The sequence below is a fragment of the Gobio gobio genome, assembly GCF_949357685.1.
Source record: "Gobio gobio genome assembly, chromosome: 11".
Lineage (NCBI taxonomy): Eukaryota > Metazoa > Chordata > Actinopteri > Cypriniformes > Gobionidae > Gobio > Gobio gobio.
This window is the reverse complement of record NC_137104.1, coordinates 12,649,006-12,676,007: the sequence shown is the minus strand read 5'-3', so window position 1 is coordinate 12,676,007 and position 27,002 is coordinate 12,649,006. Positions and strand designations below refer to the sequence as shown.

The window sequence follows — 27,002 nt, the reverse complement described above, 5'->3', positions numbered from 1 at the left end:
CCATAATCAAGCTCAAATTGTGTATTTCCACCAGCAAATGTCGGAGATTTGTGATTTGTCCTTCATTAGAATGGTCGCATCTGAGGAACACTGTAAAAAGTGATCAGTTGACTTAACTTTTTTTTAAAAGTGAGGAAACCTGTTTTTAAAATTAAGTCGACAAACTTTATGCGTAGTTGAAAAAAATAAGTTGTGGGGAATTGTCAAGTTCACATAACTTATTTTTTTTAGTTTCAGTCAACTGATCACAAGTTATTTATTAACTTACAGGTTACAAAGGTTAGCTATGTGGTTGCTCAGTTTTTACTGTTGTTTAATATATTTGGCAAAATGCTTGTGTTGTAGAAGACAAAGTGTTACGCACAGAGACAGTATCCAAAATGTGTGCAGGATTGAGGTGGGTGGAGCTCAAGCAGGTTTTTTAGGATCCATTTGAGTTACGAGGTTTAGCCACAAGACAATACTTAGTATAAAGTTCAGTTCAAACTTGTGTAAAGTAGAGACAACCCCCCCCCCTTATTAACCAGTATTTTTTCTAATTAAACTGTTTTCGCAACGATAATGTTATAGAAGGAAAGCATGAACTGAAACGTTAAAATACTGATTCTGCTTGGAGTGAACCGATTATTTTTTATTTGTTTTAGTTTTTAAGGCCTGATGTAAATTATCTTTTTTTCTTTTGCAGAGTGGAGACAACACAACAGCAAGCACACACAAACAGAGACAGTCAGTCCACCCAGTCCTCCCAGAGAAAAAAGAAAACAGGATAAGAATGGGCATACAAGAGACATTCAGAAGAGAAAAGACTCGCTAAAAAGGCGTAAACTGGAGACGATGCGTGCAATTGAGCAGATCGAGAAACTTTGGGAAGGAACCAACCAAGAAAGGACTGAGATAGAGAACATGAGGCAGAGGATTCAGCTACAGCAATATGAAATAACTAGGATGACCACAGAGAAAAGTCAACTTGAGAGGACTATTACTCACATGAAAGCCGAGATGGACCATATCCTTGAAAGAATGGATCGGAATAAAGAGGACGTAAACAGAGAGAGGGAGAGGATTGAGCAAATGAGAGCTGACCTTCAAACCGAGCAAAGCACCCTGGAGCAAAGGCGTGATGATATCATGAGAGAGAGGCAGAATTTGGAGATGATCAGATATGAGGTTCTGAGACAGAAGGAGGATCTGGAGAGCAACCGTGAAAGCACTAAGTACGAAATGGAACGAATGGAACAAATGAAAAGTGCAATACAAGTTCAAATTAATGATATAGAAATGAAGATTGACGATACACAGAAAGCAAAGAGTGAGATGGAGCAGATGAAAGCTGAAATTGAGGAGGAAAAAAACGAGTTGGAGAGAAAGAAGGATGACATCAAGAAGCAAAAAGACCAATTTGAGCAGATTAAACTTGACATACAGCAAGTGAAGGTGGAAATGGAGCAAAGGTGGCGTGAAACAGAGAAAGAAGGAATGGAACAGAGAGCTATAATTCAAAGAGAGAAAGATGAGCTGAAATACCTGCAAGACGAGGTTCAAAGAGCAAGAGAAGAGGCTGAAAGAAACAGAGAGTTCACAAAACAACAGAATGAGAGAATAAAACAGCTGAGAGCTCAAGCACTTATAGAAACCAATCTCGTTGAAAAGAAATGGCAAGAAGTTTTAAGAAAAGAAAAAGATCTGGAAGAGATGAAACATGAAATGGAGAGAGGTCGAGAGGAGTTGGTAATGAATGGAGAGCTGGTTAGAAAGGAGTGGGAAAAGATCGAACAGGCCAAAGCGGACATACAAAGTCACATGATTTCTATGGAAGGCAGAGTTGAGGAAGTAAAAAGAGAAGCTGAGAGGCTGAAACATATGAAAACAGAGATGCAGAGGGACAAAGATATTCTAGAAAAACAGAGGGATGACACACGGAAAGCTAAAGAAGAAATGGAGAGGAAGAGGTATGAGATAGTGACAGAGGAGCTAGAGCACAGAGCTCGAATGCAGAGGGAGAGAGATGAGCTGGAGAGTGTAAGAGTAGATATACAAAGAGCTAATGATATGGAGAAAGCAAAGGTACTGAAAGAGAAGAAAGAAAGTGTTAAGATAAGAGAAGAGGCCAGACAAGAGAGAGAAATGACAGAACTGATCAAAGCAGAGATCAAGGCTGAAAAAGACAACTTGAACCAAAGACAAGAGGAAATGCTGAGGGAGAGGCAGAAACTAGAGAGAATTAAACATGAAACGGCCAAAGCCAAAGAGGAGATCGAGAACAGCCAAGAGGTCACAATCCGGGAAAACGAGAAAATGGAAAAAATGAAAGCTGAAATTCAAGGGCAAATTGAAGATATTGAGAAGAAGGTTGAGGAGATCCAAAGAACTAAAGAAAAAATGGAGGAAACAAAGGCTGAGTTGGAAGAAGAGCGCGAGGAGCTGGAAAGAAAGAGAGATTTGGTGAGAAGAGAGACCGAACAGTGTGAGTTCCTCAGAAGTGAAATCGTCAGGGTAAAGGAAGACATGGAGAGTAGGTGGCATGAAACTGAGACAGAGGAAGTCGAAATCAGAGCAAAAACTCAGCATGAGCAGGAAAGACTGGAAAAACTAAGGGACGAGGTCCAGAGATCCCAGAAAAACATTGAGGAGAGCAGGATGGAGCTCATGCAGTGGAAGGACAGTCTTGACAAAATTAAGGTTCAAGCTGAAGAAGACAAACATGCTGCTATCAAACAGATGGATGAGGCTAAAGCAACAGGGGAAGAGTTGAAAAAAACTATAGAACAGATAGAGAGAGTGCAACAAGAGATTAATAACAGCAGAGAAAATGCTAAACAAGAAGCAGATGAAATCAAAAGCATGAGAAATGAGCTACAAATACAACAGGCAGAAATAGAGAACAGGATTAGAGCTGCAAAAAAAGAAAAAGAAGAGGCAAACCATGCCAAACTTGCAGTCCAAGAGGCTGAGATGCTCCTAAAAAAGCAAATGGAAGAGTCAGAAAAGAGAAGGTATGAAACCATAACAGAGGCGCTGGAGCAAAGAGATGAAATACATAAGAAAACAGAGGAGTTAGAAAAAATAAATGAAGAGATACAAATAGCCAGACATGAGCTAGAAAAGATGGAGCAATCTGAAAAAGAGATTCTGCAAAAGATGTTAGAGGATATACAGCAAGAGAAAGAGTTAATTGAGCAAATGAGAACAGCTGTGCTTAAGGACAAGGAAGATCAGGAAAAGCATTTAGTTAATGAGAGAGAGGAGCTTGAACACATTCGATTTCAGGTCCAGAGCGAGAAGAAAGATCTAGAAAAACGAAGGTATGAGATGATGAGATATGATGTAGAACAGAGTGCTCAAGTGCAGAGACAAAAAGAAGAACTTGAGAAGATCAAAACTCAGCTAGTTATTGAGACAGAGACCATGAACAGAAGCAGAGAGTTAGCGAGACAAGATAAAGAGAAAGCTGAACTTCTAATGATTGAGATCCAGAAACAAAGAGAGGACGTGAATAAAAGGTTAGAGGAGACAAAACAACGAGAGGATGTTTTGAGGCAGATGAGGGAGGGCATGGAACACGAGAGAGAAGATCTGGAGAAGATTCGCATGGAAACGCTGAGAGGGAAGGACACGTATGGAGAGGTCAAGGAGGAGATTAACAGAGTGAGATCGGAGATGGAAAGGTTGTGGGATGAGGCTGAAAAGGGAGAGCAGGAGGAACGTGAAAAGATGAACAGGGAGAAGGAGGAGATAATGAGGAAGATGGACGCTATGAAAAAGGAGATAGGTGAGATTGAAGACATGAAGGTGGAGTTAACGAAACAGAAGAAGGATATCGATGTAAAGATGGAAAAGTCAAGGTCGGAAATGACTAAACTTGAAAAGATGAAAGCAGACCTCCAGAGACAGAAAGAGCATATTGAGAATCAGATGATGGAAGCAAAGAGTGAGAGATACCAGATGGAACTGATGAGGACTGAGATTTTGAAACAAAAAGAGGATGTTGAAAAGAAAATGGAGCTAGCAAAAGCAGAGATGGACAAAATGCAGCATGTCAAAAATGAAATAAAAAGACAAAAAGAAGAACTGGAGGAAAGGATGCAGAAAACCAAACGGGAGATTGGAGAAATGGAGCTGATGAAGAGAGAAATGGAAGGAAAGAAGAAAGAACTTGATCAAAGGATGAAATTGACCATGAGGAAGAAGGATGAGATGGAACGACTGAAGATGGAGATACAAAGGGCTAGAGATGAGATGGAATGGAAAAGAATGGAGACGGAGAGGCAGAAGTACGAAATGGAGCAAGTTAAAGTTGAAATCCAAAGAGCGAGGGAGGAATTTGAACAAAGGGTGGAGGCGAGAGATTTAGAAGAAGAGAAAGGACAGATGAATCTCACAATAATCAACCTTATTCAGCAGATCGAGGCAACAAGAGAAATGGTGCACAGAACGAAATTCCAGATTGAAAACCGAATGGCAGGATGTCAGATGGAGACGGCAGACCAAGAGGAGATGAATGCTGAGATGCAGAGGCTCATTCTGGAGATCGAACACATTCGAGAAATGCTGCGAGGTCTTAAGGGTGAGGTGGAACACAACAAGGAAATGATGAAAAGAGACAGGGATGAGATGAGGCTGTTGAAGAACGAAGTTCAACGAAGGAGAAGAGAGATTGAATACAGAGAAGAAAAGACTATGAGAGAACGAGATGAACTAGAACTCATGAAAAATATGATGCAGCGGCAAAGAGAGGAGCTGGAGGAGAGGCTTGAGGAGACCATTAAAGAGAATGATAAGGTGGAGCAGATGAGAGAAGATGTGAAAAAAGCTTTGGTGGATATCGAACAGGCAAAGGAAGAGATAAAGAGACAGAAAGAACTCATTGCTCAAGAAAAGGCAGGCAAAGAAAGGGTAAGTCATAATTTACATGCATTTGACAGATGCTTCATAATATTATCTATATTATCGATATTGTCAGCAGCAACTGGATTCTTAAAGTCAACATGAAGCGTTTGTTACTTCCATAATGTAACAAAATGTAGTAGAATGAGAAAAGAAAGTAGATATAGACTTGACAATGAATCATACAAAATAAGATCAGACACATAAAGGGTCAATTTTGATTTCATGTTGACTTCAAAACAAGTTTAAAGTTAAATTTCTTTTTCCATATGAAATACAAGGGACTTTACATTTCATTTTACTAAAAATGGTGAAAAACTGAACTGTACCCCGTATAACTGTATACTATATATCTAAAGAATATTGGCACTAAGAGATGCAAACAAGGAGCATTTATTTCAGGTTCAACCAGCCATCATTGCACCTGAGAGCCCAAAGTATGCAAAAACAGAAGAACCAGGTGCCATCGAAAGATTTATAACGGAAGACTATGAACTCAGTGTAAGTGAAATACAGAAAGAAAGACAAGAACTGGAACATTATAAAGAAATATTTTTAAAAGAGAAACATGAACTACAAAAGGCAAATGAGGATGTCCAAACATTGAAAAATGAAGCTGAAGAGAGGATGACCAGACTGCAGGAGGAGGAAAAAGAGATGGAAAAGAAACGAGTGAGTCTGCAAGATTTGGAAAGACTGCTGCAATCAGAGAGAGAAGAGAACCAAAGAAGTTTAGATACAATATGTAAAGAGAAGCAGCAGCTGAATCAACGAAAGCTAGAACTGGACAGTATGGAAATAAATCTACAAAGAGAGAAAAATGAATTGGAAATAAGAATGATGGAGATTAAACATGTTGATGTTCAAGTCCAAACTGATGTGATGGATGACACAGGAAAATATGAGATTATCCTGACCAAGGAGGAGTTGGATAAAGAGCGACAAGCTCTGGAGTATTTCAAAGAAGACTTACTTGTGCAAAAAAGTACAATGGAGAGACAACTGGCAGAAATGAAATTGAGCAAGGATGAACTTTCATTCAAAGAAGCCACACTGCAAACTGCAACGAAAACCAAATCAGACATGGAGTTACAATTAGAGCTGCTAAAACAGGAGCTGGAACGAACAAAAGATGAGCTGGAAAAGACAAAGCTAGAAATTCAGAAAGGATGGGATGACCTGCAGGCAGAGATTGCAGAAAGCAGAGAAAAAGAACACATGATAAGAACAGAAATTGAAAAAGCGAGAGATGTCCTTAATCACATTAGACAGGATATAGAAAAACAAAAGCAAACCATGGAGGCTGATGTAAAAGACACCTTTGTTAGAGAACTAGAGGATATAGAAGCTCAAAGAAAAATGATAGAGGACGAAAAAAGAGCATTAGAGAACATGAAATATGAGCTGCAAAGAGAATCTGGCGACATTGAGAGGGTAAAACAGGACATGCAGGAAGAAAGACAGAATATGGAGAAATTTGCAGTGCAGCTTAAAAAAGACAGGGAGGAACTAGAAAAGAAAATGTGTGACATGCAAGAGGTAGTGGGAGAAAAGAAAGCTCTAGAAAACCTGAGAGAGGAGAATGAGCTGACAATGAAGGAGATCAAAGCGGAGAGAGACACTCTTGAGAAGATGAATGAACTCATTTCAAAACAAAAAGATGATATTGAGAAAGAGAAGGGGAAAATAAAGAAAAGGAAAATCGAACTGCAGCAAATGCAGGATGATCTTAACAGACAACAAAAAGACATGCAGGATATCCAGAATATAGTTTTCATGCAAAAAAGTCAACTTCAGAAAAGCCAAGATGAAATAGCCGAAAAGCTAAAACAGGTGGATGACATCATGCAGTTCACACAAAATGAAAAAGACAATCTTGACAGAGAGAGGGCGGCTATAATGGATCAGAAGCAGCAGATGGAGAGCAACATGACAAATGCATTAAACAGAGAACTTGAAACGGTAGCACTTGTGAAAAAAGAGGTAGTAAATGAGAAGCGACTTATTGAGGACAGCAGAATAACTTTAATGAGAGATACAGAAGATCTGGAGCAAAAGAAAATGGATTTGGAAAGACAGAGAGAGGAAATAAAACTGCAAAGACAGGGTATTGCAGGAGAACAACACAAGTTGGAACAGATTAAATCTGAGCTGCAAACAGTAGCTGTCGATACTGAGAAGCTAAGACAAGATACACTAGCTGAAAGACAGAAACTTGCAGCACAACTCAAGAAAGAGAGGGATGCCATTGTGAGTCTTGCAGAGGAGACAAATAGAAAGAGAGAGGACTTGGACCAAATGCAAGCTGATATAGAAAAGCAGGAACAATCATTTGCGATATTGAAGGACACAAAGGCTGATCTGCAAAAAGAAGCAGGTGTCCTTGAAAATCTAAGACAATCTGTTCAAAATGACATGCAATATGTAAAAGACATGGAAGCTCAGATTCAAAAAGAAAGACGATGCACTGATAGTCTAGCTGAAGAGATTGAAAAGAAGTCAAAAGCTCTGGATGAGATGCAAATGGAGATTGAAAAAGAGAAGCAAGCGGTTGATTCTGAGAGAGACGCACTAGAACAGGAAAAGTCTAGGCTCAGAGACCTCAAAGACGAATTTGCTCAGCAAAAAGAACAGGACAATATTACACTGGCAGAGATACAGAAAGAAAGAGACAATCTTGAGCAGATGAGTGAAACCATCTCAAAAGAAAGGTGCATTGTTGAAAGTGATAAAGAATATTTAAGGCGGAGAGAAAATGAACTAAAGCAAAAAGAAGCAGAGATTGAATACAAACAAAAACAAATGGATGAGTTGAAGAGCAGTTTAAGGATGGAAAAGATGCAAGCTGAACAAGAACAACAACGGAATGTTTCACATGAAAAAATAGAATATGTAAAGACTGCAAGAAGTAGAGAAATGGCAGATCTGGATGAAGCAAGACAGGAAATAGAGAACTTGAGAGAAGAGTTGAGGACAGACTATGAAAATGTGGAGCTCCAAAAGAAAAAAATAACTGAAGAAAGGGAATTATTTGAAAGCTTCATGCAATCATTGGAAACTGATAAAGAAGACATGGAGAAAAAGAAAGCAAAACTGCACAAAGAATTAGAAAATTTTCAGTTTCAGAGGGAAAGTTTTGAGAAAGAGATACAGCAGGTGAGAGCTGAGCTTCAGAGAGAAGCTGAAAATATTGAGAGAATGAAGAAAGAGGTGATGGATGAAAAACAGAGTATAAAAGATATGGCAGACCAAATTCAAAATGAGGGAAATGACAGAAAAGAAGCTCTGGAGAGGATACACATTGAGATAGAAAAACAAAAGCAATGCATTGAGAGTGAAAAAGATATGCTAGAAAAGCAGAAGTCTGACATGGAGAAGAGCAAATCAGAGATAGCTAGAGCAAAAGAAGATCTTGCTGAAATGAGAAAAAATAACAATATTGATATGTCAGAAATTGATAGGCAGAGAAATTCTCTTGAGCAAATGAAGATGAACATCTCACAAGAGGAACATGATATTAAAAAACAGAAAGACAGTTTAAGACACCAAGAAAATGAACTGAATATGCACATGTCAAAACTTTATGCACAACAAAAAGAAACAGATGCGATTCAGGATATTATCAATAAAGGGAATAGTCAGCTCAATGAAAGACAGACCGAAATGGAAAAGCAAAAGAGAGAATTAGATAATGTGATGGACACACTCAAGAAAGAGAGGACTGATATAATGGAGGAAAGACAAAGAGTGAGTGACATGCAAATAGAACTGAAGAGGGACAGTGAAGCGGTGGAGCTGATGAAACAAAAAGTTCTCAGAGAAAAAGAATCTATTGAAAACAACAGGAAAATACTGAACAGAGATCTAGAGGATATGAAAGAAAAGAGAACCATCTTATCTGAGGAGTTTAACACCTTGAACTTTCATAAACAAACGATTGGCAAAGAAAAGCAGGAATTGCATACGATGAAAGCTGAGCTCCAACAAGAAACAGAATATATTGCAAAACTAAGGCAAGACATAGAAAATGACAGGCAGAAGACTGAGGAAATGGCAATCAAACTTCAAAAAGAAAAGGAGGATATTGAAACTTCTGTTGCCAGGATCAGAGAAGAGGAAGCAAATCTAAGAAAACAAAAACAAACATTTCAATCTGATAGAGACACTCTTGAAAAGGAAAAGTTTGGCCTGGAGACCATTAAGACAGAGATACCCAGAGCCAAAGAAGATCTTGAGAACCAACTTGAATCTCAGAAAAGACAAAATGAGATAACATTGGTTGAGATACAGAAAGAGAAGGACGTTCTTGAGCAGTTGAGAATGAACATATCAAAACATAGAGATGATCTAGAAAAGGAGAGGGATGATATAGAGAGGGAAAGAGTGGAAATAATGAATCAAAAAAAGCAAATGAAGGTAAATTTGAGAGAAGAACTGAAAAAGGAGAGTGAAAAGTTGGAATTGCTAAGAAAGGAGGTGCATGCTGAAAAGGAAGGAATTGACAACACCAGAAAAGGGATACAAACAGAAATGGATGATTTGGAACAAACAAAGCTTGATGTAGTTAAAGAGTTGGAAAATAATAAACTTCAGAAACAAATGATTGAGGATGAGAAGGACAAAATTGAGCAGATAAAAGCTGAGCTAAAAAGAGAAGCTGAAAATATTGGAAAGATAAAACTAGAGACACAAAATGAAAGACAGAAGCTTGAGGAAGTAACAACCCAACTTAATAAAGATAGAGACAATGTTGACAGCCTTGCTGAGGAACTAGAACACAGGGAGCGGGAAACAGAAATGCAAAGGAAAGCAAATGAGTCTAATAAACAGATGCAGGAAATTACTTTGAAAACTGTGACAGACATAGTAAGTGCAAAAGAGGATCTCGAAAACCAGCTTGTTGAAGAAAGAGAAAAGAACAAGATCACACTTGCACAAATACAGAAAGAACAAGACATGCTTCGTCAACTGAGAGACAGTATTTCAGAGCAAGAGAATAACATTGTAATTGAGAAGGAACAAATGAGAGTGAGAGAGATTGAACTTGAACAACTCCAAGCTCTGATTTATAGACAGCAAGATGAAATTATCAGGGAAAAACAGGAAATGATGACTGAACTGAAAAAGAAGTCTGAAGATATTGAGATCCAAATGAAGGCAGTATTGACTGAAAAGGAATTAATGGAAAATGGCAGACAACTGCTGAAGAGAGACGTGGAAGATCTGCAACAAAAAATTATGAATGTTGACAGAGATTCAGAGAGTCTCAAACTTGAGAGAGAAGATTTTGAGAATGAAAAAGAATCGATGAAACAGATGAAAACCGACCTGCAAAGACAAACACATGAGATTGAGAAGGTCAAACTAGAGACACAACATGAAAGACAAAGGCTGGAGGAAATGGCCACTCAACTCCAGAAAGAGAGAGAAGAAATCAACAATTTCATTGAGGAGACAAAAATAAAAAACATTGTCTTGAATGAAATGAAGACAGATATTGAAGAGAAAACTAAAGCCATTCAATCTGATAGAGACATGCTTGAGAAGGAAAAACATGATCTGGAGAAAACCAAAAGTGAGCTTGAAAAAGCCAAGGAAGATCTTGAAAAACAAAGAGAAAAGCAAAGAATTGTACTGGCAGAGATACAGAAAGAGAGAGACACCCTAGATGAGATGAATGAGAACATCACAAGACAAATGCATGACATCAAACATCAAGAGGAACAAATCAGACAAAAACACCATGAATTCGAGCAGATGCAAACTGAAATTCAGAATCTGAAACAGGAACTAGACAATGACAGAAACATTATAATAAAGGACAGAAGTCAGCTTTATCTGAAACAATCTGAGCTTGACAAACAACAGACAGAAGTGAAGGACATGATGGAAATAATGAGGAATGAGAGACGACAACTATATAAAGATAAAGAAGAGTTGGAAGAACAGAAACAGCAAATGGAGAAAGAAAAATATGATGTAGACCAAAGCAGAATGAATCTGGATAAAGACCTAAAGATGATGATAATTCAGAAACAAGTGTTTGAAGATGAGAAGAACAAGTTAGAACAGATGAAGATTGAGCTGCAAAGAGAAGTTGATGATATCAGAAAGCTAAAAGACGAAACAGAAAATGAAAGACAGGGTTTGGAAAAGATGGCTGAAGAACTTCAGAAAGAGAGAGAAGATATTGTTCATCTTGCTGAAGATACAAGGAGAAAGAATGAGATCCTGGATGAAATGAAAGTTGCAAATGAGTCTTCACTGGCAGATCTACAAAGAGAGAAAAACATTCTTGAGCAAATGAGAGTGAACATCTCCAAACAAACAGATGATATTGAAAATGAGAGAGAGAAAATAAGACTCAAACAAGATGAACTAGAACAACTGCAAGCAGAGATTCAAAACCAACAACGTGAAATGGAAAAGGAAAAGAGCAGCATTGAAGGTGAAAGATCTGCAATGATTAGGGAAAAACAGGACATGATGACAGAACTGAAAAAGAAGTCTGAAGACGTTGATATCCAAATGAAGGCAGTACTGACTGAAAAGGAATTACTGGAAAATGACAGACAACTGCTGAAGAAAGACATGGAAGATGTGCAACAAAAAATAATGAATGTAGACAGAGATTCACAGTGTCTCAAACTTGAGAGAGAAGATTTTGAGAATGAAAAAGAATCGATAAAACAGATGAAAACTGACCTGCAAAGACAAACACATGAGATTGAGAAGATCAAACTAGAGACACAACATGAAAGACAAAGGCTGGAGGAAATGGCCACTCAACTCCAGAAGAAGAGAGAAGAAATCAACAATCTCATTGAGGAGACAAAAATAAAAAACATGTCCTTGGATGAAATAAAGACAGATATTGAAGAGAAAACTAAAGCCATTCAATCTGATAGAGACATGCTTGAGAAGGAAAAACATGATCTGGAGAAAACCAAAAGTGAACTTGGAAGAGCCAAGGAAGATCTTGAAAAACAAAGAGAAAAGCAAATAATCGTAGTGGCAGATATACAGAAAGAGAGAGACACCCTAGATGAGATGAATGAGAACATCACAAGACAAATGCATAACATTAAACATCAAAATGAACAAATCAAACAAAAACAACATGAATTTGATCAAATGCAAAGTGAAATTCAGAATCTGAAAAAGGAACTAGACAATGACAGAAACATTATAATAAAGGACAGAAGTCAGCTTGATCTGAAACAATCTGAGCTTGACAAACAACAGACAGAAGTGAAGGACATGATGGAAATAATGGGGAATGAGAGAAGACAACTAGATAAAGATAAAGAAGAGATTGAAGAACAGAAATTGCAAATGGAGAAAGAAAGAGATTATGTAGACCAAAGGAGAAAGAATTTGGATGAAGACCTAAAGATGATGATACTTCAGAAACAAGTGTTTGAAGATGAGAATAACAAGTTAGAACAGATGAAGATTGAGCTGCAAAGAGAAGTTGATGATATCAGAAAACTAAAAGAAAAAACAGAAAATGAAAGACAGGGTTTGGAAAAGATGGCTGAAGAACTCCAGAAAGAGAGAGACGATATTGTTCATCTTGCTGAAGAAACAAGGAGAAAGAATGAGATCCTGGATGAAATGAAAGTTGCAAATGAGTCTTCACTGGCAGATCTACAAAGAGAGAAAAACAGTCTTGATCAAATGAGAGTGAACATCTCCAAACAAACAGATGATATTGAAAATGAGAGAGAGAAAATAAGACTCAAACAAGATGAACTAGAACAACTGCAAGCAGATATTCATAAACAACAAAGTGAAATGGAAAAGGAAAAGAGCAGCATTGAAGGTGAAAGATCTGCAATGATTAGGGAAAAACAGGACATGATGACAGAACTGAAAAAGAAGTCTGAAGACGTTGATATCCAAATGAAGGCAGTATTGACTGAAAAGGAATTACTGGAAAATGACAGACAACTGCTGAAGAAAGACATGGAAGATGTGCAACAAAAAATAATGAATGTAGACAGAGATTCACAGTGTCTCAAACTTGAGAGAGAAGATTTTGAGAATGAAAAAGAATCGATAAAACAGATGAAAACTGACCTGCAAAGACAAACACATGAGATTGAGAAGATCAAACTAGAGACACAACATGAAAGACAAAGGCTGGAGGAAATGGCCACTCAACTCCAGAAGAAGAGAGAAGAAATCAACAATCTCATTGAGGAGACAAAAATAAAAAACATGTCCTTGGATGAAATGAAGACAGATATTGAAGAGAAAACTAAAGCCATTCAATCTGATAGAGACATGCTTGAGAAGGAAAAACATGATCTGGAGAAAACCAAAAGTGAACTTGGAAGAGCCAAGGAAGATCTTGAAAAACAAAGAGAAAAGCAAATAATCGTAGAGGCAGATATACAGAAAGAGAGAGACACCCTAGATGAGATGAATGAGAACATCACAAGACAAATGCATAACATTAAACATCAAAATGAACAAATCAAACAAAAACAACATGAATTTGATCAAATGCAAAGTGAAATTCAAAATCTGAAAAAGGAACTAGACAATGACAGAAACATTATAATAAAGGACAGAAGTCAGCTTGATCTGAAACAATCTGAGCTTGACAAACAACAGACAGAAGTGAAGGACATGATGGAAATAATGAGGAATGAGAGAAGACAACTAGATAAAGATAAAGAAGAGTTGGAAGAACAGAAATTGCAAATGGAGAAAGAAAGAGATTATGTAGACCAAAGGAGAAAGAATTTGGATGAAGACCTAAAGATGATGATACTTCAGAAACAAGTGTTTGAAGATGAGAAGAACAAGTTAGAACAGATGAAGATTGAGCTGCAAAGAGAAGTTGATGATATCAGAAAACTAAAAGAAAAAACAGAAAATGAAAGACAGGGTTTGGAAAAGATGGCTGAAGAACTCCAGAAAGAGAGAGAAGATATTGTTCATCTTGCTGAAGATACAAGGAGAAAGAATGAGATCCTGGATGAAATTAAAGTTGCAAATGAGTCTTCACTGGCAGATCTACAAAGAGAGAAAAACAGTCTTGAGCAAATGAGAGTCAAAATCTCCAAACAAACAGACGATATTGAAAAAGAGAAAGAGAAAATAAGACTCAAACAAGATGAACTAGAGCAACTGCAAGCAGAGATTCATAAACAACAAAGTGAAATGGAAAAGAGTGACATTGAATGTGAAAGAGCGGCAATGATCAGGGAAAAACAGGACATGATGACTGAACTGAAAAAGAAGTCTGAAGATGTTGAGATCAGAATGAAGGCAGTATTGACTGAAAAGGAAATACTGGAAAATGACAGACAACTGCTGAAGAAAGACATGGAAGATGTGCAACAAAAAATTATGAATGTAGACAGAGATTCAGAGAGTCTCAAACTTGAGAGAGAAGATTTTGAGAATGAAAAAGAATTGATAAAACAGATGAAAACTGACCTGCAAAGACAAACACATGAGATTGAGAAGATCAAACTAGAGACACAACATGAAAGACAAAGGCTGGAGGAAATGACCACTCAACTCCAGAAAGAGAAAGACACACTAGATGAGATTAACGAGAACATCACAAGACAAATGCATGACATAAAACATCAAGAGGAACAAATCAGACAAAAACAACATGAAATCGAGCAAATGCAAACTGAAATTCAGAATCTGAATCAGGAACTAGACAATGACAGAAACATTATAATAAAGGACAGAAGTCAGCTTGATCTGAAACAATCTGAGCTTGACAAACAACAGACAGAAGTGAAGGACATGATGGAAATAATGAGGATTGAGAGAAGACAACTAGATAAAGATAAAGAAGAGTTGGAAGAACAGAAATGGCAAATGGAGAAAGAAAGAGATGATGTAGACCAAAGGAGAAAGAATCTGGATGAAGACCTAAAGATGATGATACTTCAGAAACATGTGTTTGAAGATGAGATGAACGAGTTAGAACAGATGAAGATTGAGCTGCAAAGAGAAGTTGATGATATCAGAAAGCTAAAAGACGAAACAGAAAATGAAAGACAGGGTTTGGAAAAGATGGCTGAAGAATTTCAGAAAGAGAGAGAAGATATTGTTCATCTTGCTGAAGATACAAGGAGAAAGAATGAGATCCTGGATGAAATGAAAGTTGCAAATGAGTCTTCACTGGCAGATCTTCAAAGAGAGAAAAACTGTCTTGAGCAAATGAGAGTGAACATCTCCAAACAAACAGATGATATTGAAAAAGAAAAAGAGAAAATAAGACTGAAACAAGATAAACTAGAGCAACTGCAAGCATATATTCATAAACAACAAAGTGAAATGGAAAAGGAAAAGAGCAGCATTGGAGGTGAAAGATCTGCAACATTCAGGGAAAAAGAGGACATGATGACTGAATTGAAAAAGAAGTCTGAAGATATTGAGATCCACATGAAGGCAGTATTGACTGAAAGGGATTTACTGGAAAATGACAGACAACTGCTGAAGAGAGACATGGAAGATCTGCAACAAAAAATAATGAATGTAGACAGAGATTCAGAGAGTCTCAAACTTGAGAGAGAAGATTTTGAGAATGAAAAAGAATCGATAAAACAGATGAAAACTGACCTGCAAAGACAAACACATGAGATTGAGAAGATCAAACTAGAGACACAACATGAAAGACAAAGGCTGGAGGAAATGGCCACTCAACTCCAGAAAGACAGAGACACACTAGATGAGATTAACGAGAACATCACAAGACAAGTGCATGACATTGAACATCAAAAGGAACAAATCAAACAAAACCAACATGAATTCGAGCAGATGCAAAGTGAAATTCAGAATCTGAAACAGGAACTAGACAATGACAGAAACATTATAATGAAGGACAGAAGTCAGCTTGATTTAAAACAATCTGAGCTTGACAAACAACAGACAGAAGTCAGTGACTTTATGGAAATAATGAGGAATGAGAGAAGACAACTAGATAAAGATAAAGAAGAGATGGAAGAACAGAAATTGCAAATGGAGAAAGAAAGAGATGATGTAGACCAAAGGAGAAAGAATCTGGATGAAGACCTAAAGATGATGATACTTCAGAAACAAGTGCTTGAAGATGAGAAGAACAAGTTAGAACAGATGAAGATTGAGCTGCAAAGAGAAGTTGATGATATCAGAAAGCTAAAAGAAAAAACAGAAAATGAAAGACAGGGTTTGGAAAAGATGGCTGAACAACTCCAGAAAGAGAGAGAAGATATTGTTCATCTTGCTGAAGATACAAGGAGAAAGAATGAGATCCTGGATGAAATGAAAGTTGCAAATGAGTCTTCACTGGCAGATCTACAAAGAGAGAAAAACAGTATTGAGCAAATTAGAGTGAACATCTCCAAACAAACAGATGATATTGAAAAAGGAAAAGAGAAAATAAGACTCAAACAAGATGAACTAGAGCAACTGCAAGCAGATATTCATAAACAACAAAGTGAAATGGAAAAGGAAAAGAGCAGCATTGAAGGTGAAAGATCTGCAACATTCAGGGAAAAACAGGACATGATGACTGAATTGAAAAAGAAGTCTGAAGATATTGAGATCCACATGAAGGCAGTATTGGCTGAAAGGGATTTACTGGAAAATGACAGACAACTGCTGAAGAGAGACATGGAAGATCTGCAACAAAAAATAATGAATGTAGACAGAGATTCAGAGAGTCTCAAACTTGAGAGAGAAGATTTTGAGAGTGAAAAAGTATCGATAAAACAGATGAAAACCGACCTGGAAAGACAAACACATGAGATTGAGGAGATCAAATTAGAGACACAACATGAAAGACAAAGGCTGGAGGAAATGGCCACTCAACTCCAGAAAAAGAGAGAAGAAATCAACAATTTCATCGAGGAGACAAAAATAAAAGATATGTCCTTGGATGAAATGAAGACAGATATTGAAGAGAAAACTAAAGCCATTCAATCTGATAGAGACATGCTTGAGAAGGAAAAACATGATCTGGAGAAAACCAAAAGTGAGCTTGAAAAAGCCAAGGAAGATCTTGAAAAACAAATAGAAAAGCAAAGAATCGTAGTGGCAGATATACAGAAAGAGAGAGACACCCTAGATGAGATGAATGAGAACATCACAAGACAAATGCATGACATCAAACATCAAGAGGAACAAATCAGACAAAAACAACATGAAATCGAGCAAATGCAAACTGAAATTCAGAATCTGAAACAGGAACTAGACAATGACAGAAACATTATAATAAAGGACAGAAGTCAGCTTGATCTGAAACAATCTGAGTTTGACAAACAACAGACAGAAGTGAAGGAAATGATGGAAATAATGAGGAATGAGAGAAGACAACTAGATAAAGATAAAGAAGAGTTGGAAGAACAGAAATTACAAATGGAGAAAGAAAGAGATTATGTAGACCAAAGGAGAAAGAATCTGGATGAAGACCTAAAGATGATGATAGTTCAGAAAGAAGTGTTTGAAGATGAGAAGAACGAGTTAGAACAGATGAAGACTGAGCTGCAAAGAGAAGTTGATGATATCAGAAAGTTAAAAGACGAAACAGAAAATGAAAGACAGGATTTAGAAAAGATGGCTGAAGAACTTCAGAAAGAGAGAGAAGATATTGTTCATCTTGCTGAAGATACAAGGAGAAAGAATGAGATCCTGGATGTAATGAAAGTTGCGAATGAGTCTTCACTGGCAGATCTACAAAGGGAGAAAAACTGTCTTGAGCAAATGAGAGTGAACATCTCCAAACAAACAGATGATATTGAAAAAGAAAAAGAGAAAATAAGACTGAAACAAGATGAACTAGAGCAACTGCAAGCAGATATTCATAAACAACAAAGTGAAATGGAAAAGGAAAAGAGCAGCATTGAAGGTGAAAGATCTGCAACATTCAGGGAAAAACAGGACATGATGACTGAATTGAAAAAGAAGTCTGAAGATATTGAGATCCACATGAAGGCAGTATTGACTGAAAGGGATTTACTGGAAAATGACAGACAACTCCTGAAGAGAGACATGGAAGATCTGCAACAAAAAATAATGAATGTAGACAGAGATTCAGAGAGTCTCAAACTTGAGAGAGAATCTTTTGAGAATGAAAAAGAATCGATAAAACAGATGAAAACTGACCTGCAAAGACAAACACATGAGATTGAGGAGATCAAACTAGAGACACAACATGACAGACAAAGGCTGGAGGAAATGGCCACTCAACTCCAGAAAGACAGAGACAAATTAGATGAGATGAATGAGAACATCACAAGACAAATGCATGACATCAAACATCAAAAGGAACAAATCAGACAAAAACAACATGAATTCGAGCAAATGCAAACTGAAATTCAGAATCTGAAACAGGAACTAGACAATGACAGAAACATTATAAAGGACAGAAGTCAGCTTGATCTGAAACAATCTGAGCTTGACAAACAACAGACAGAAGTGAAGGACATGATGGAAATAATGAGGAATGAGAGAAGACAACTATATAAAGATCAAGAAGAGTTGGAAGAACAGAAATTGCAAATGGAGAAAGAAAGAGATGATGTAGACCAAAGGAGAAAGAATCTGGATGAAGACCTAAAGATGATGATACTTCAGAAACAAGTGTTTGAAGATGAGAAGAACAAGTTAGAACAGATGAAGATTGAGCTGCAAAGAGAAGTTGATGATATCAGAAAGCTAAAAGATGAAACAGAAAATGAAAGACAGGGTTTGGAAAAGATGGCTGAACAACTTCAGAAAGAGAGAGAAGATATTGTTCATCTTGCTGAAGATACAATTAAAAAGAATGAGATCCTGGATGAAATGAAAGTTGCAAATAAGTCTTCACTGGCAGATCTAAAAAGAGAGAAAAACAGTCTTGAGCAAATGAGAGTGAACATCTCCAAACAAACAGATGATATTGAAAAAGAAAAAGAGAAAATAAGACTCAAACAAGATGAACTAGAGCAACTGCAAGCAGATATTCATAAACAACAAAGTGAAATGGAAAAGGAAAAGAGCAGCATTGAAGGTGAAAGATCTGCAACATTCAGGGAAAAACAGGACATGATGACTGAATTGAAAAAGAAGTCTGAAGATATTGAGATCCACATGAAGGCAGTATTGACTGAAAGGGATTTACTTGAAAATGACAGACAACTGCTGAAGAGAGACATGGAAGATCTGCAACAAAAAATAATGAATGTAGATAAAGATTCAGAGAGTCTCAAACTTGAGAGAGAAGATTTTGAGAATGAGAAAAAAGTGATGAAACAGGTGAAAACTGACCTGCAAAGAGATTCAGAGAGTCTCAAACTTGATAGAGAATCTTTTAGGAATGAGAAAGAATTGATGAAACAGATGAAAACTGACTTGCAAAGAGAAGCACATGAGATTGAGAAGATCAAACTAGAAACACAACATGAAAGACAAAGGCTGGAGGACATGACGGTTCAGCTCCAGAAAGAGAGAGAAGAAATCAACAATCTCAATGAGGAGATTAAAAAGAAGAGGGATTTTCTGGATGAAACTTATGCTGGAATACATAGGGAACAAGAAATAATTGAGAGTGATAAAAACTTGATTAGAAGGGAACAGTCTGAACTAGAGAAAACCATAGCTGAGATGTCTCGAACCAAGGAAGATCTTGAAAAACAGATTTCTGAACAAAAAACAAACATTGAGATCACACTGGTAGAAATACAACAAGAGAGAAACACTCTTGAGCAGATGAGTGAGAAAATATCAAGGGAAAGAATTAAACTTGAAAATGAAAAGGAAGAGTTAAGAATAGGAAAGGAAGAACTTGAAATAATGAGGGGAGACAACATTGAAAGACAACATGAAGATATAGATCACCTGAGGTTTGGCATAACTGAAGAGAGCCTGCTTGAGAAGTCAGAGGCTGAAATGGTTCTTCAACAGAGTGACATGGATGTAGTCAAGCCTGTAATAGAAAATGAAATGTCAGATCCAAATAGACAAAGTGTCTTGATGGAGCAGATGCTGGGAAAGGACTTGAAAGTTGCATTAGAAACAGATATTGAGCGCCAAAAGTCAGACTTACCTGCAGTCATGGATGATTTACCTCATAAACATGAGATGAAGTCAGAGAAGAAGTTTACTGAAGATGAAAGGGACAAGCTGGAACAGATGAGAGCTGAACTGCAAAGAGAAGCGGATGACATTGAAATTAAAAAGCAGGACACGCAGAATGAAAGACAGCAGGTAGAAGAAATGGCAGCTCAACTTCAGGAAGAGAGAAGAAGTTTTGAACATTTTATTGAGGAGATTACTGTTCAGAAATTCAATCAACAAAAGCAAGCAAATGAATTTGAATTGAAGAAGTCTGAATTAGAGAAAATCAAAACAGAAATTGCTGAAGCCAACAAACATCTTGCAGAACAGCAGGAAAAGAATGAGGTGACAATAGCAGAGATGCGGAGAGAAAGGGACACTCTTGAAGAAATGAGGGAGAACATCTCAAAGCAAGTGGAGACTATTGGAAATGAGAATGAAAGTCTTTCTCGCAGAGAAAGTGAACTTTCGCAGCTGCAGGAAGACGTTTTAAAACAACAACATGAAATGGATGAAGTGAAGAACATCATCATGATGGAAATGAGCCAGCTGGACCAGAGACAAACTGATATTGATCAATTACAGCGAGAGGTTGATGATCTAATGGAATTCACAAAGACAGAAATGACCAACCTAGAAAGAGAAAGAGTGGAAATAATGGCACAGGAGAGAAATATAGAGAGGGATATGGTCAGTCTAAAGATAGAGAAAGAGACCTGTGAACAACTGAGACTAAAGTTACTTGAGGAAAAAGATCTGGTTGAAAAAGACAGACAGCTGTTGACCAAAGATTTGGACCATATGGAGAGACAGAAAATTATATTTGAGAGAGAATTAAAGAATCTCAAAGTTGAGAAACAAACCATTGAAAACGAGAAAGAAGAACTAGAGAAGATGAAAGCTGGCATTCAAAGACAAGCTAAAGACTTGGAGAAACCATCTGAGACGACAAACAATGAAAGACAGAGGGAGGAGGAGATGGCAGTCCAATATAAAAGACAATTAGACAGCAGTGCTCCTCCTACAGACAACCAACTAATGAAAGAGCTCTTGGGTGAGACAGAGAAGCAAAGAAAAGAAATTCAGTCTGCCAAAGACTTGCTTCAAGAAGAAAGATTTGAGCTGGAGAAAACCAAGACAGAGATAAGCCAAGCCAGGGAAGAACTAGATAGACAAAAAACTGACTTAAAGAGAGAGAAAGACATTCTTAAGCAGGTGAATACAAATAACTTGAGACAAATGGCCCATATTGAAGATGAGAAGGAACGAATACAACACAAAGAGAATGAACTAGATAAAATGAGAGCAGAACTTCAAAATAAACTAAAAGAAATGGATGACATGAAAAACAACATGACAAAAGAAAATACTGATATGGAGAATCTGGAACAAAAGAGAGCTGAGTTGGCTAGAGACCTCCAAATTCAGAGAAAAGCTTTTGAAAATGAGAAAGTTGAGCTGCAAAAGAAGAGAGAGGATGTTGAGAAGTTAAAGTTAGAAGTAAAGAAAGAAGGGCAGAGGGCTGCAGAAGAGTTAGAAAAAGAGAGGCAACAATTTGCTGAGGAGACCAAAATGAAAAATGACACCTTGGATGAAATGCAAGCTGAGATAGAAAGACAGAAACAATCTGCTGCTGTAGAGAAAGAGATGATTACAAAGGAAAGGATGGATCTGAAGAAAACCAAGGAAGATTTCAAAAGGCAATCCGAGGAGAGTGAGATCACACAGGCAGACCTGAAGAAAAAGAGAGATGGTCTTGATCTAATGAGCACGGAGATCTTAAAACAAAAACATGACTTAGAGAGAGAAAGAGATGAAATGTTAGAGAAGCGGCGCCTGGTGGAGACACAAAAGAGGGACATCAAAAATGTGGAACAGCTGAGGCAAGAGCTTTTGGATGAGAAAGCATTGACTGAGAAAACCAGAAAGCAGCTGAACCAAGGCATAGATGATATGGAACTAAATAAATCAATTCTGTATAAAGAATTAGATGAGATAAAATTCCAAAAACAGGATATTCAAGATGAAAGAGCTCAACTACAGCGAATGAAAGCTGAGCTCCAAACGAAAGCAGATGGTATTGAAAAGTCAATGCAAGAGATACGGAGTGAAAGAGAAAAAGATGTACAGAAAAAGTCTGAAGAGAGCAAGATAAGAACAGACCTTGATAAAGCAAATACTGAGATACAGAAACAAAAGGAAGAGTTGGAAAGTTATGCTGAGAATCTAGAAAAATTTAGGCTTGAACAAGATGAATCAAGAGCTGAAATAGAGATGATTAAAGAGGATGTAGAAAGACAGGTAACAGAACAGATGGAGGAACATTTGCAAAAAGAAAGAGACAATATTGAGGATATCAGAAGGAACCTGCTTAAAAAGGAAGAGGCCATTGAACAGGACAAGAGAGAAATAAGGCTGAGATATCAAGAAATAGAGCTCATCCGAGCAGAAGTAGTGAAACAGAAAGAAGAGTTGATTGAACAGATTGGTGAATCAGAGCAAGAAATACAAGAACAGCGAAGGAAACTACAAATGACAGAAGAGGAATGGAGTGTACGAATGGGAAAGTTGCAAGATGAAATAAACAAAAACAATGTCATTAAATCTGAGTTAGCAAAAGAAAGAGAAGCAATTGATGAAATGTTAAGAGAGCTTAAGAGAGAAATGGAGAACAATGAGGAGATCAAATCAAATATTATAATCCAAAAACAGGAGTTTGAGACTAAGAGGCAGTCAGAGATAGAGGAACTCATTAGTATGAGAGCTGAAATGCTCAAACAGAAAGAGGAATTAGAGGACAAGATGCAAAAGACTAAACATGAGATGAAAGAACTGAAGCTTCTTCAGGATGAAACTGACGGCAAGAGAAAAGATCTTGATCACAAGATGAGACAGGTAGCAAGAAAAAGAGATGAGTTGGAGAAAATAAGGGCTGATATTGAAAGTGCAAATGAGAAAGTCAAAATGGACAGGGTCATTTTAAGTATAGAGCGTGAAGAGATGGAGCGAATGAAAGCTGAGATACAAAGAGCCGGAGAGGAACTACAATCTCATATGGAAGAAAGAGGTGGAGATATGGAAGAGAAAGAACATATGAAAACAAAGATTCAGAGGCTTATTCAAGAAGCTGAAAATACTAGGGAAATGTCTTGGAGAACAAAACATGACCTGGAAATGCAGAGAGAAGTTAATGTTGAAGCAGATTCAGAGGATAGACAAGAAATGACTGCTTACATGCAGAGGCTGATCCAGGAAATTGAGCATGTTAGAGAGGTTCTTAGAAGAATGAAAGATGAAATCAAGGCTGCTAGAAAAGAAAGATTTGAACTGGAGAACATGAAGCTGGAAATCAAAGCCATGAAACAGAACATTAAAGAAAATTATGAGCAGCAGAACAATGAGATACAAAAAGAGAAACAGCAAATAGAGGGTAGCAAAGACTGGTTGAGCAAAGAGAGAAGTGATCTTGAACAAATCAGAGCTGATCTGGAGAGACAAAAACAAGAAATGGCATTGGAAAAACAAAAACTTCATGATGAAAATGTACTACTGGAGAAAGAAAAGGTTGACGTGAAGAAAAAATCAGAGATCCTCGAAAGCCTTCTAGAGGAGACAACTAGAGAAAGAACAGTTAAACTTACCAGGAAAAAGAAAGAAACGAGGAGAGATTCAAAGGAATTAAGAGAGAAAATGGAAGCATTAAGCATGGGCGACCAACAAGAAGAGAGTGAGAGTCAGACGGGCGAAATTAAGAGACAAATAGACAAACTGACAGAGTTGAAGTCTGAGCTTCATCAACAGCAGGCAGAACTTGAGAAAACTAAAGCAGACTTAAAATATCAGCTTGATGAGCTAGAAAACATGAGGTCAGAGATATTACAACTGGAAAAGGACGCTGAGAGTAAAACAAATGAGGTGGAGCTGATGGATATACAGCAACAGAGAGAAGACATTGAAAAAAAGATTCAGAAAATGAAGCATGAGAAGGGAGAACTGGAAGTCCTAAGGTCTGAGATAGTCTTGGAAAAGAGAGATCTGGATCAGAAGATGAGACAAGTGACAAGAAAGAGGGACGAGATAGAGAAAACGAAGACTGAGATAGCAAAGGCCAGAGAGGAGATCAACAGAGAGAGGCAGGAGCTGGAAATACTCAGGAATGATGTTCAAAGTGCAAGAGAGGATTTTGAACTATTGGTGGAGAGAACAGCTAATCTAGAAGATGAAGAAAATACCAATGCTGACATCCAAAGATTGATTTTAGAGGTTGTGAAAATCAGGGAAATGGTAAGAAATCTGAAAGTTGACATGGAGAACAGGATGGATACAAGTAAAGCAGAGAAAGATGAAAAGGAAAACTTTAAGTCTGAGATCCAGAGGCTCATTCAAGATATTGGACAAATACGAGAAAATCTAGGAAGCCTTAGAGCAGAGATAGAAACAACCAGAAGAGACAAGAATGAATTGGAGAAGATGAGGGCAGAACTTGTAGAGAAGCAACAAGAGGAAGAAAGTATGAGAGAAATGCTGCAGAAAGAAAGAGAAGAACTGGAGCAGCTTAAGGATGAGATAAAAAGAGAAAAGGGTGATGTGGAGACCAAGAGAGAGCTGGTTAAGGTAGAAATAGCTAAAGACATAATGGAAGAGTTTACGGACACAAGGGAGAACAAGCAAGAACCGGAAATGGTCGCTGAGGAACTCTTGAGAAACCAGAGTAATCTGGAACAGCATAACAGAGATACACAAAACCTGAGGCAAACCATGGAAGAAATGAAAACACTACATGAAAAGAAAAAGGCTGAACTAGAAAGCATTTCTTCTGAGGTAAAGAGGAGACAGCAGATACTGGAGAAGCAAAAACATGAGCTGGAGGAGAAGGGTTGGATTCTCAAAGAAATAGAGAAGAAGAAAGAAAAGATCAATATGGAAATACTGAGAAAGAGAGAAGATATAGATAAAGAAAAGGACAATTTAAGACAAGAGAAGCAAGAGTTTGAGCTCGTCAGAGGGGAACTACAAAGACAGAGAGATGATGTTGAATCTTCAAGACAAGCTTTGATCACAGAGAAGGAACGGTTAGAAGACGAAAAAGTTGAAATCAATCAACAAAAGCAACTAATGAGTGCAGCCATGAAGGCCAATAAGATGGAACTGAAAAATCTAGAAAACATGAGGAATGAACTAGAAGATCAGAGGGCAAAATTTGTTGAAAACCTCCGTGATGCCACAAAAAGGGAAGATAAACTACAAGAGATGGTGAGTGAACTAAACAAAGAAAAAGAGCAAGTGGAAGAAATTAAGCAGATGGTCAGCACAGAGAGAGATTTGATTGAACAAGAGAAAGAAGATGTGAGAAAACAGACCCAACAACTTAAAGATGGCCATGCTGAGCTTCAGAAGAAGTCAGACATCACTGACAGGTTGATTCAGGAAGCAAACCATGAGAGAGACAGATTAATAGACCTTAGTCTAAAACTTAAACTGCAAAACGAAGATATAGAGAAAACCATCACAGAAATGGAGACCACAAAGAAAAATCTAAATATAAAGAGCGCAGAACTTCAAGATGACAAAATACAACTGAAAAATGACAGGCATGCTTATGAAAGGGAAATGAGACATTTGCAGCTTAAGATGGAAGAGTTGGTGAGAGAAACAGAGGACCTGGAAAGAAAAACCGTACAGCAGAGAGAACAAGATGAGATAGCAAAACAAGAGATTCAAAATAAGAGAGAGGCTCTAGAGCAAATTAAGATGGACGTTCTAAAGGAAAGGGGTGATATTGACAAAGAGAATGAAAATGTACATTCAGAAAGACAGAAACTGGTTACACTTCAAAGAGAATTGCAAAGAAAGGAAAGTGAGCTTGAAAACAAAGAGCAAACTTTCATGAAAAAGCAGCCGAAACAAACTCAAGATGAAATCTTGGAGATTAAAAGTAATCTTGAAAAAAAGGAGGCAGAAATTGAAGAGGAGAGACTGCAGTTAAAGGAAATGTGTGAAACAATGAAGACAGAACGCAATGAATACAGAAAGATGATTGAAGAAATACAGAAAGAAAAAGAACAGATTGAAATCAGAAAAAAGTGGATGGATCAAGAGAACAAAGATCTTGAAAACATGAAAACGGATCTGGAGAAGCAATTACAAAATTTAAGACATGAAAAAATTAATGTACAAGATGAGAAGAATGCACTAGAACAGATAAGGGCAGAATCCAAGGAGATCCAAAATGTTATCAAAAAGGAGAGAGAGGCTCAGGAAAAATGTTGGTTGGAGATTGAGGGGGAAAAGCAAAGAGTGGAGGAAGAAATCCGACAATTAGAGAGACAGAGGGAAGAAACTGATAAACTCCACAGGGAGTTACAAAAAAATAGAGAAGACATTGAAAGTAGCAAAGAAAAGATATATAAAGAAATGGAAGAACTATCGCAAATGAGGGTTGAACTGGATAGAACAAAAGAAGAAATAGAACAAGATAATCAAAATGTTCAAGACGCTAAATCTGACCTTGAAAAGACTAAAGCTGAGATACAGAGACAGACAGACAAAATGAAAGACATTGACACTAATCTAAAGGAGAAAGAACGAGAAATGAAAATCCAAATAGATAAAGACAGAAAAGAAATTAAATGTTTGTCTGAAGAGACTGAATTGAAAATTAGGGACCTTGATATAATGATAAAGGAGATAGAGAGACAAAAGCAAGAAAATGAGAAAACAAAAGTCATGCTTGAAAATGAAAAAACAGAAATTGACAAAGAAAAGAATGACCTGGAAAACCAAATGATGGACCAGATTGAAGAGATACAAAAGGAGAGGCTGGCCCTTGAGGAGCTGAAGGATGAACTTCTTCATGAAAAACAAGAAACGGAGGAAGAGAGGAATAACTTGATGACTTTAAGAATCAAACTAGAAGTTTTAAGAGCAGAGATAAAGAACCAGCGGAATGAAAATGAGATTGTGAAGAAAAAGCTTATTTTGGAGAAATCAAACACTGAGGAACGACAGGTCGAAGTAGTCAACCAGCAGCGACAGAATGATCAAACCAAGGAGGAAAACAAGAA

General features: G+C 37.3%; 1 protein-coding gene across 1 annotated transcript in view; it reads left to right on the top strand.

Annotated features, from left to right (window-relative positions):
• LOC307134330 (uncharacterized protein) overlaps positions 1-27,002 on the top strand; it is a gene marked incomplete at its 3' end in the record, with an annotated part of 58,549 nt that overhangs the window by 6,835 nt on the left and 24,712 nt on the right. Inside the window, exons 6-7 of the mRNA XM_079829974.1 lie at positions 686-4,893; positions 5,287-27,002. The exon at positions 5,287-27,002 is cut by the window's right edge and continues 24,712 nt beyond it. Of these exons, the coding sequence (XP_079686100.1) occupies positions 686-4,893; positions 5,287-27,002 (25,924 nt within the window). The remainder of the gene's footprint in view (positions 1-685; positions 4,894-5,286) is intronic.